At 43.1% G+C, this 12,005-nt stretch overlaps 1 protein-coding gene across 1 annotated transcript; it reads right to left on the reverse strand.

Annotated features, from left to right (window-relative positions):
• Positions 1–8,869: 8,869 nt before the first annotated feature.
• Positions 8,870–10,708, reverse strand: LOC121865524. The gene is made up of 3 exons (XM_042365040.1): positions 10,703–10,708; positions 10,068–10,254; positions 8,870–9,716 (listed from the first exon to the last, which is right to left on the reverse strand). Exons 1-3 carry the CDS (start codon positions 10,706–10,708, stop codon positions 9,016–9,018), a joined length of 894 nt encoding a protein of 297 aa, XP_042220974.1. The 3' UTR covers positions 8,870–9,015.
• Positions 10,709–12,005: the final 1,297 nt, after the last annotated feature.

Raw genomic sequence — 12,005 nt, forward strand, 5'->3', positions numbered from 1 at the left:
GAGGTGGCGGTACAATACTGTGTTCCCGGTGAGACAAGGATCCATGCAGCTTACCATCCCCTTTCAAACATTACTAATTCACGGGTAACTCCAAACCAACCAACTTCCCAGCATGCAAGAGTTATGTTTCCCAGAATAATCCTTTATACTTCTCTATATAATACGCTCAAGCTGTGTGTGTGTAGTTTTTTATATTACAAGATGTGTGTTTTAGAATTATTAACCTGTGATTAGGAGATAAGTTTGTTTACAGGTGTTTTTTTTTTGTTTTTTTCTGTGTACATGACATCAATCGAGGTGAGGTTAGGTTGTTGTTGTTGTTGTTGATTTTGTTCTTGTTCTTGTTTTTCTTCTTTGTATATCGGTAATTAGTATGTAACTGAAGGTAGGGTCTCTCTCTCTCTCTCTCTCTCTCTCTCTCTCTCTCTCTCTCTCTCTCTCTCTCTCTCTCTCTTTCTCTCTCTCTCTCTCCTCATCTCTCTAATCCCTTTTCCTCCCTTTGGTTAACTCCCTCACAGCTTCTCACATCCCCTACCTCACCCTTCCCTTCCCCTGTGGCTTAGGTAAAAACAACAAATAAAATGCTACTCTCACCCTCCAGTTACGACAACAACAACAATAATAATAATAATAATAATAACAATAACAATAGCACATGGTAATCCTGGTTAAAGCTGCTCAAAACACAACATATTTTTAACCCCTTGAGTACAGTGACTTAACCTCTTGAGTACGATGACAGCCCCTTGAGTACAGTGATTTAACCTCTTGAGTACGATGACAGCCCCTTGAGTACAGTGACATCCTCTTGAGTACTATATCAAAAACCTTACAGTAATAATTCAGTGGGATGATCTATGATTTGAGAGGATTGATAATGTATCAAGGGGTTAAGTCATCGTACTCAAGAGTTTGTCATCGTACTCAAGATTTTGTCATCGTACTCAAGAGTTTGTCATCGTACTCAAGGGATTGTCATCGTACTCAAGAGTTTGTCATCGTACTCAAGGGATTGTCATCGTATTCATGTCCTTACCGTTTTATTATATCCGTTTATATATCATGTTCTTGTCTATATCTTTGTATACATAATATATGCATCTTATGTTCTTGTTTATATACTGATACATACCGATTGCTTGGATACATATATTTACAGTATATATGACTCAGCAAAAATAGTTCCACATATTCTCTTCAAGGTTTTCATAGCGGCTCACAACCCCCCTCCCCCCCCCACCCTTCCCTCCTTCCCGCAGTGTCACTCAGGCAAATATCAAAACCTGATCTTATTATGATGTTTTTAACGTGGTCTTATTTTTGTTGAAATGGGACTTATTCACTTGAGAGAACCACTTAGAGCACCCGCAGCTCTTATGGTATAAAACAACCCTTCCCCCTTAGTCCCCCCACCTGGTAGAGAAGTTAATGAGTCTCAAGTAGAAAGACTGACTCCCACTCGTAGTAAACATGTTGGTATCGTGTTCTCCTCCTCCTCCTCCTCCTTTATATACTAATACTACTATACCTCGTCTGTGCATTATTTAAGCTTTATTGATAGTGATATCAAATCCCAGTCTCTGAAAACTTCACAAATACTGTCAAGTTCATCTGTATTCCCAATTTAACCAATGTGTTTCGATTCTACTATAGTTATCCCTCCAGGCTCCTCCGTTTTCTATCTTAAGTCGACTACCCTGGGTGACGAGATACTCCCTTGCGGTACTCCACTGATTATATTGATAATTTAACTCCACATCCCACTAATTCAACCACCGGTGATTCCTGATGTGAGAATTAAATTCATGTGAGTCTGTTTCAATGGTAAAGTGCCTCAGTATGTGTGTGTGTGTTTAGGTAGTGTACAGTATATGTGCGAAATAAATAATCTCTTATATTCTCACCTTCACATTCTACCCAACACAACTAAAGACTAAAAATAACTGCCTTTGAAGCTTAGACAAATAATAACTCTGCAGTCATTTTCCTCTAGTTTAAATCCACTGACCTTTTTCACAGGTGGGAAGATCAATAAATATACCATAAAACTGTAAAATGTAACCCGTTTTTAATTTGCACAGTGAAGCTATATTCTGTTTTGTGTTTTGAAATAATATTGTTCGTAGTTATAAAGTGGAGATGTATGTTATATAAACTTTATCAGAATGTTTATGATTTATGCGGACTGTTTTGGGTTGTATAAATTCGTATAAATTCAGCCTCCTCCCCCCCACCTCTCTCCTCCTCCCCCTCATCTCGCCCTCTATCCTAACCCTCCTCCTCCTCCTCCTCCTCTTCTTTTCTTCGCTCCCTCCCTCCTTCCTTTCCCCCTCTCTCCTTCTCCTCCTTTCCTCCCTCTTTCCTTTCCTTCTTTCCTCCATCCTCTGTCCTCTCCCAGTCTGCCTTTGTACCCCACAGGATATGGAGCGTTTGGTCAGAGGACGTTCTCCCCGAGGTCCTTCTGCTGCCATTGTGTATTGTGTGATGTCCGGTTGTATCTCACTTATTATTATGTATATTATTTATACTTTATACAGGGTGATACACTCGTTGGTGGCTCCTGGGTATTTCCGGTGTTTGTATACGCCGTTGGTGATGTATTAGTGATGTATTGTATTCTTGTCGTAAAGGTATTTTCGATGGTGTAGTCTCAGGTCTCTCTCTCTCTCTCTCTCTCTCTCGTCTCGTAAATAACGAATGTATTAACTAGGACCAAGTTGCCTCGTTTTCTACACTGTCAGTCACATTCCTCTGCACTGCCAGCCACACTCCTAACCAGTGTCAGCCACACTCCTTTACACTGCCAGTCACACTGCTCACCAATGTCAGCCACACATCTCTACACTGCCAGCCACACTCCTCAACACCACCATACAGACACTCCTTTGGACAGCCGAGTCGGTGTATTTCTTCTTCTTCTTCTTCTTCTTCTTCTTCTTCCTCTTCTTCTTCCTCCTCCTCCTTCCACCACTTTATTTTTACAATTTCCTTTAAACCATTATTAATCCTCACTCAGGCGATTGACACACTCAATATTTTTGTTTTGTTTTTCCGGGGAGGAGGTTGGTTCTGTTTCCTTTGAAGATGACGAAGAAGACCTTGTCAAACACACCTAAGACCAGTGGCTATCGTCTCTTCTCTCTAGTAAATTACAAAAGCTGCCACTGTTGTAATTAAAGTGTTATTGGCTGGGTGGGGGTCTGAGTGGAGTGTTATTTTATGCTTACCGGATGGTGTGTGTGTGTGTGTGTGTAAGAGAGAGAGAGAGAGGGGGGGGGGCGGAGATAGATAGATAGATAGATAGATAGATAGATGACCTACAAGTCCCTCCACTCATCATGGAAGCTTTTGACCAAACGACTTTATTTTATTTTCACTCCGCCGGCCTGAGGAGCTGTAGGGGAGCGGCAGGTCTGGTAAATGCTTTGTGATTTTAATTTTCCTGCGGGTGTGATGCTGACGTGCCTGACGCTGCTGTTCTGTGTCCGTGTGTGTGTGTGTGTGTGTGTGTGTATCCCACATGTTGTAGTGCTGTATAGTTGTGTATGCGTGCGTTTGTGTGTATGTAATGGTGTAATGGTCAGCAAGCTCGCCTCGCAAGCGAGAGGACCCGGGTTCGATCCCCGGGCAGGGTGAAATTATGGGAAAGTTTCTTTACGCCTTTTGCCTCTGTTTACCCAGCAGGAATTGGGAACCTGGATGTTAATCTATTTGCGGATCGTATTCAGGGGTAATGGTTATCCAGTGCAGTTGGCGAGTTGTCCGGTCTTCTCGGACTATTCACTGACACTGAGTCACGCAACTCGTTAACTTGGGGTGTGGTTGTTGTGTTGGCGACAGCTTCTACACCTTAAACAAATTCACGCCTTGGTGGCCCTTGGGCCGGCCATCCTCGTTACATGAGGGGCAACCATTGTTTTATATATATATATATATACATATGTGTGTGTGAAGGATTCTAAAGTGGTATTAAAACATACAACCGCGCGCACACACACACACACTGAAGCTAAGTGGATGTAAATGCTGCCACACACACACCTCCTGTGTAAGCAATATATTTCCTACCTGTCGTAAATGCAAGCTGGCGTGATATCCTCCCACAAATTCTGCCCGTCTTACTTATGCCTGTGTCGTAAACAAAGTTTAAAATTCGCGATTCTTTACACCCAAAATATATATAATTTGTGAATCCATAAAGACTGTGTGATTACGTTTTATTTAGATACGTCAAGGAACATATAGTCTACTTACGTCAGCTTATATTATGAAGTATATCCCGTTAGTTTATGTTTAATTAATTGGTTAGTAATAATAATAATAATAATCATAATAATAATACGAAGAAGAAGAAGAAGATAGACCGAATAATAATAAAGGAGAGAGAGAGAGAGAGAGAGAGAGAGAGAGAGAGAGAGAGAGAGAGAGAGAGAGAGAGAGAGCAGTGAATGTGAGTTAGGTGGTCCTTCAGAAACCAGAGGTATTCACGAATGACTGAAGAACCTGACGTTGGGAGTGTTTTGTTTTGTGTTCTGAGGACTTATTGCCGGCGAATGATGGTGGGTTAGAGGAGAAGGCGTGTCACCAGGTAGTGTGTGGAAGAGATGCACCGTGGGAGGGAGGCACCGTGGGAGGGAGGCACCGTAGAAGGGAGGCACCGTGGGAGGGAGGCACTGTGGGAAGGAGGCACCGTGGGAGGGAGGCAGCGTGGGAAGGAGGCACTGTGGGAAGGAGGCACTGTGGGAGGGAGGCACTGTGGGAGGGAGGCACCGTGGGAGGGAAGTAAACACACTCACACAAAGTCAAATCAGATATGTATTCACCTATTCGTGGGTGACGTGAGAAGAGGCGCGTCACCCACACACTCCCGTCCACCCACCCACCTAGGCAGGATTTCCGGAGACTTCATAAAAAGATGAATTCGTCGTGAGGTGAAGGTCTTACTGATAGACCTCCAGAACAGGTATATAGCCAGGCTAGTAAAAGGATCTCTCAAGTGCACAATTATCAGATCCTTTGACGATAAAATATATTAAACCCGTCGTGTGAGGCTGTTATTCCCTCGTTGGTGTGCCTTTCTCGCTCCACTGCCTCCTGATGACACTCTTAATAGTGTGTTTGTATACAGAAGACTTTAAGAGTGAGTCAGAGTGTAAATAGGAGACATGAGTAGTTCAGACTCGCGAGCAGGATTTTAAGGGAGCATAGTGGTGGTCGTGAGCAACAGATTGAAAGCTCCTAGTGTTGAGCCAGATTAAATAAGTTTCTTTAACTTCTGTAGTTCACAAAAGCTACCGGAACTTCACCTCCTACACGCACTATTGTGAGAATTCGTAAAGTCTTCGTTTACAGCTGTGCATCGTGTCTGCCATGTTTGTTACAGATATCCAGTATTGCTACGCTACAATGTGATCCATAAATTTAAAAGAATGTTTAACAGACCCACGTTAAGAAGAGGTTATAGTGGACACGGTAGTCATCTGAAGCATTTCCCTCTGGGCTGCCTAATTTTCATACGACGGCAATCCTCAGTACCCACCTGAAGGTACGACTCCCCATCCTAACCCACATTAATTTTAAGCACCCCAACGGTACTCGGGGTGTCTAAACATCATAAGTTTCTAATTTTTCCCGATTTAGATGTCGGCGCTGACCCAAATTGCCCCACTTGAACTATGAGACAAATGACTAAAAATGCGTCGAAATTTTTGTGATTCTTTACTGTACATAGACCTTGACGGTACTGTACCCAGGTGTGTGCTCGTATCGTAAGACAGGGAAACACAGTTCAGCTTTCATGAGTGAGGAGTGAGACGGTGGCTCAGCCCAACACCACGACCCAGGTATTGGATTTCAAGGTTTCATTAATCTTACTAATGTTGGTGGAAGACATGTCTGGAGTCCCTGCCTCGGCGGGTCTGTTGGGACACCGTGGAGTAATGAGGCTGCAGGTTGAGGCCATGCTGGAGGCCGAGTGTTTTACCATAATGGAGGTTGAGTTTGAGGTTGAGATTTGGATTTTCATCAATGGGAATTTGATCCGAACCTTATCATAGAACCACTGCACTAGGGGGGTGGGGGGGGGGAGGAAGGGTACCGGGTAGGTATTAATTGTTGTAGTCATCTGATCTGTCTCGTACGATCTTCCTCGTTTAGTAGGTCAAGGGCGCTGATCCTCACTCTTCTAGTAAATCGTAATCAGTTTAACATTTCATACATTCCAAGTTACTGATGTTTGTTTATATCTCAAGTTTCATGTTAAACCGGTTTATGCACCAGCTCAAATTGCTGTTAATTCAATATATCTTCTCAGTGTGTCAGCCCTGCAGTGACTCTATGGCAGCAAGACGTGGGCAGCGGCAGAATGTACCACTGAATTTGGTGAATAGAGTTACCACAGTCACCACACAACCAAGTCATCCCTCAAGGAATCGCACAAGCAAAATGGATACTGTGAAGCCGCAATATGCATAAATCAATTTGCATTCATAAGTAAGGCGGAATAATATGGCTAGGTGAGAAAGCACCTACTCCCGGCGGGGCGATGGGAGTAGAATGCCTTGTCTAGTCAACCACAAACAATCAACATGTTGAATATCAAACTACTCAGACTCACGTGAACTTCGGCAGTCAACCCCAAGAGATAGTTGATGATATTTGATTCATATTTGACACGGACAAACTTCAAGACGCTTAGAATTTCGTTTTGGTTATTATTAAAGCTTTAGTTTAGTTATAGAACCCAAACACAACACACGGCCTTGCATGTTGAGAGGTGGTGGGTATTGTGGTGTATTGTCTGGACGAAAGTGCCTGGTGTTGTGTACAGAGGCTTATAGTTAACACGAGGTGGTATGAGTTCTACTTGCCAGTTGTAGTCGAAGCCAAAGGGTTCAGATGATGTCCGGGTCTCTGTTAGCACACAGTTGGGCACGGCATCAAGCGCGGTATTTCTGGACCCCCTCCCACCCACGGTGTGACTCCACCTGTCGGGGACTTATCTCAGGTTGGCCCACTCGTTTACAAGTATCGTCTCATCTCTCAGTAGCCAGACACGCTGATGACCTCACCAAATGACACCATCTGCCCTAGTTGCATAGGTCCAGATTCTCAAAAGTTCACGATATAAACGTTCCCAGTGAGTGAAGATTTATGATTGAGTGAAAACAAAGATACCGCTCAGGAATAACACCGGACTTACACGTCATAATCTTCACTAGAAACGTTTATATAGTGTGCAGGACAACAACCTACGGTAGGGTGTGTGGCGCCATAGGGTTGGTAGCTCTTGATTAGTTCAACTGTTCAAAAAATACAAATATAAAATAAAATAAATCATCATTGTGTGTCAGAGATATTAATTATTTTCACAAGAGTTCACGATTATAATTTTCTTCTTCTCGGGCACTCTTGGCCAGTTGACTCGTTGAGCTAAATCAACAAGGCTTCAGAAATGAACGAACTCCCTCCGTTATCTTTTTGACTCGGTAAATCGGATACGTTATAAATGATTTATCTTTGAAAACTGAATTTCATCTCAGTGTCGCCTTGAGAGGAAAAAATTGAAATGGGAAAAATAGCGAGTGGAGTCCGCAATTTAATGGTGTATAAATACCAGGCAACTGCCCCGTGACCTTCAGGAGTGGACCACCAGAATGTTTGTGACCGAGATATTGATCCGACGGGGAGAGCCACTTGCTGCCTCCTCACTGACGACAATGTGAACAGGAAGAGCTCGTCCTCTGAGACATGTTGTACACTTGAAGCCAACAGAGAGCGAGAAGACCAGTGCATTCCTAAGTAAAAATACTGGAAAAGATCGTATATTCAGAGGCAGGAGTGTTGAATTCACTGACATCTCAACAGGCAGTGTGACTAATATTATAAACAGGTGTGGTGCGGGTGTTCGTGTGTTTACTTCAAGGTTTTTCACTCGATTTCTCCTACGATGAACACGACCCTGTTGACCTACTGATACCGCTTATCAGTATCATTCGTTGGATCATGTAAAAGAAAGATTAGGCACCCCAGCTTATTTCACCTCAAGACCTTAACCCTCAGGTAGCGTTTGGGGGTTTTAATTACCAGGTGAAATATGCTTATGGGGGCTAATCTTAAAGTGATCCCTGGTTTGTTTATTTTACAAGAAAATCATAATGGCTAGCCAGACGATCCTCAATAGAGCCTTCAGTTCAGAGCTAAGACCATTACTCTCTTTTCATTGGGGTGTCGCTACAATTATCCTCCTAAAATGGTTCAATATCGTCACAAACTGTTGTCTCATCCACGAGTTGTGTTTACTGAAGAAACTCGCATAAAGTTACAAGGTTTCCAGCACACACTACACGAAACAGTTTTAACTTTGTCTTCATGACCGGTATAAAACGAATGGGTTTAGTTAACGTCAAGTCTCAGAGTAATGTCGATATCACTTGGGATTTTTTATGTTTTGGGTGAAACTTAAAAAAGGTTATCAAGTGTGTCAAGGATCAGGTGTTGGGAAGACGAAGTACATTTACAATTTTTGTTTTTTTATTATTGTGATCTTCAGGTCAATCCCAGCTTGTTTATATAAAAAGCTGTGTAGATGTGGGGTTGGTGTGTGGGGGAGGGGTGGTGGTGTTGGGGTGAGGGGGGGGTGGTGTTGGGGGGGAGGGGGGTGGTGTTCGGGTGTGAGTATCGCCTGTGTTCACGACGCAGCAAGACCCGTGTTTAGTATTAAGACTACATGTACACAGAATCCCACCTCACTCCCGTGTTCTGTCCAAAAAACCATATCGGAGTGTGCAGTTACGTAATGGTGGTAAAAAATATTGTACTAAAAATTTAACACTTTATTTGTACTTAATTTTTCAAGGGGGTTAAAAAATGACATCTAAAATTATTTTTTTTACAAGACCTGTACTGTCAGTGTATAAAATCACTCACATTCACAATTAAAAAGGTGTACCATCACTACAAAAACTGTACAGCACCAGAAAGGGGATCCAGCTACCATAGCCCTTGCGTGGTTAACTACCGAAACGACGATAATGCCTCCGTCCAGGATATATCTTGACCAGCGTGCCCACAGGTGCGTGTCACCCCGTAGTTGGGAGTGAGTCTTCGTGCTTTTGAGCCTCTGAACTCACCATAGGGGAACATGTTTGTCTCCTCCTCATCATCATCATCCTCTTCCTTCCCCCTAACACAGGTTCTCTTCTGCCCATCTCTTTCTTCCGACTTCAATGTGTGTTTCCGCTTAAGCTGCGACTTCTGCACTGAGCCATCTACCACGTCTAGGAAGTCAACGGCGTCCTCCGTGTTGGCGTCTACCTCAGTTTTCATGGTGGCAGTTGTGGAGTCCTCAACGTCGAACCCGTCGTAAGTTTGAATGTTAATAGACGGGTAACTACGACGATCTACACAACCCACCACACACTCCCCCACCTCGCTGGTAGACTGGTCAGGCGCGTCAAACACCACCTGTTGTTCGTCCTCATACGCCAAGTTGATGAACGCAAAGGGACCATCACCTCCAGAGTTTCCCCCACTCGTGTAGCTCCAGGCCTCGCTGTCAGCTCCTTCATCCACCTTCAGGGTCAGATCGACGAAGGCCTTATAACCGGTGGAGTTTTTGGTCCTCGGGAACATTGGATACTGTATCTGGTTGACGCCCTTGCGGGGACTCTCGTAAGGTTTCTTCAGACGTTTGTACCCCATCTTCTCCTCATATTCTGCAGGACCAAGAGTTACTTAGTAATTATCATTTTATTAAATAATGTATCAAGAGTGTTACAGTATGTGATGAATGTTGTGATACTACTGTGCATGAAAATCTATAGAGAATGTTTACCTTTACGTGGGAGTGATAATGTTACCTTACGTGGGAGTGATAATGTTACTTTACGTGGGAGTGATAATGTTACTTTACGTGGGAGTGATAATGTTACTTTACGTGGGAGTGATAATGTTACTTTACGTGGGAGTGATAATGTTACTTTACGTGGGAGTGATAATGTTACTTTACGTGGGAGTGATAATGTTACTTTACGTGGGAGTCTCTATACCAAGAGAGGAAGACATACCTCGTACGGGGTTGCGGCAGGGGTGAGGAGGAGAGGGGCTGGGGGAAACAGATAGGATATCCATCTCTATGTCATTAGATCGGGGCGACGCAGTCTTCTTCTTTTCCCTCTTCTTCTTAACCTCTTTATTCTTTTTCGTCTGCTGCTGCTTCTTCTTCTTCTCTTTCTGTTCCTTCCCGGGTCGCGACTGAAAGAGACATAGCTGAACCTTTTTTTTTGCACATCACTCATTCATGTACAAACTTATTTGCCAAATTATGTGAAATTGTGCTGAAAACAGGCAAACGGTTTTATTGATATTAAATTGTTAAGGACAGACGGAGGTACCGGCGCACTCCATCGCCCCCCTCCTTCGACCGAGAGGATAACAAGGTGGACAAAGTCTTTTCCGACAGTTACCTAAAAACATCTGTAAAACCCAAATCTCTTCCCGAAAACTCCCTCAATTGAAAAATCCCTAACTCCAGCTGTCACAACAACGGCTATGAATGAGGAGAGAATCTTAAACAAACACCATTACAGTACCTCTTCCGTCTGTTGTGTTTGGCCGGCTTACTTCCTCAACCTCCTATATAAACACACCAGTGAAGGTGGTGACAAGGCGGCACTAAATACCTCGGAAATTTTTTACGAACATTCATGTTTGTTGTATTGTAGTAAGTGTAGGTTTGACGAGACGATGAAAACGAATGTGAACCTTCATAATTCGCGTGTTTAATCATCATAAGAACGGCTTCAATGCACCTGCTAAGAACATTTTAGATTTAGTAATGGAATGACTATGGCGTTGTAACAGTTAAAAGTCATTTGACTCATTCACTTAAAAGTATTCTGTTTAAAAGTAAACAAATTAACAGATTTAAAGCGTGGTTTTACGACGAAGACATTTTATTTAACTTTCATGACCGTCCAGGCGAGTTACATTTTACATATTACCTGAAAATCCCGTTAAAATTGTCCAGGTAGTTAAGTGACGACGTTCTACTATACATTTACCTGTAACAAGTTTTATCATTAATATTAAGTAAACGCTTATTAAAACCTTCCTAGTAGTCAACGTTAAATAAATTAATACAGGAGTAAAATGGAATCACCTGAACATTAGCCCCTCAATATTAACCACCCGATCCCCCAGGTATCGCTAGGATCATTAAACGGCAGGTGAAATAAACTGGAGGTGTAAGGTGTCGGGCCTTCCTTACCTTCTCCGTCCTCCGATTCTTCCAAGAGTCTGCGAGGAAACACAAGAAGACGATGATGAAGACGATGCCACAGAAGGTCACGATGCCCACCAGCGGCCACATCACCGAGGGCGCCACCCTGTACATGGTCCTGAAGGAGGATAACATAAGGGCGTCGTGGCCATACATAATGAGGTATAGATTCGGAAAAAGGACAACCACCAAACTCTTTACAGAATCTTAAAAATAATTTCTGGTCGTCACGTTAGGTTAGGTTGGCTGAATTCGTCTGACTTCTTTAGTATGTCAACAATTCACAAACGAAACTTACCTAGTGATTCTCTTTACTTCACTCTAACAATCTAACTAATGATGTAAGCTGATCAAGAGGGCAATATCACCATGTTGACACGCCATGATGGAATGAAGTAGTTACCGGACTCGAATAACCTACAGATAAATGATTCAGTATTGTTAATTGACTTACATGTTTGAGGTGAGATTAATGCAGGACGTATAAACACGGGGCTCGCTTTTGTCACATGCAGGTGCACGTGTACTGGTGTTCAGGTAGCCGGGCACCTTCTGACTGGCTGGAGTGAAGTGACTGCCTCTGTCTGTACCACCCACACACTTCTACCCACTGAAGGTTCGTGTTAGTGAGGCACCACGAACGATACTTTCTAAAATCAGACAGTACGAACCCGTCAATGCTAACCAGGATTATTTGGATAGATTGGTTGATGTCACTTAATAA

The sequence above is a fragment of the Homarus americanus genome, unplaced genomic scaffold (assembly GCF_018991925.1).
Source record: "Homarus americanus isolate GMGI-L3 unplaced genomic scaffold, GMGI_Hamer_2.0 scaffold25483, whole genome shotgun sequence".
Lineage (NCBI taxonomy): Eukaryota > Metazoa > Arthropoda > Malacostraca > Decapoda > Nephropidae > Homarus > Homarus americanus.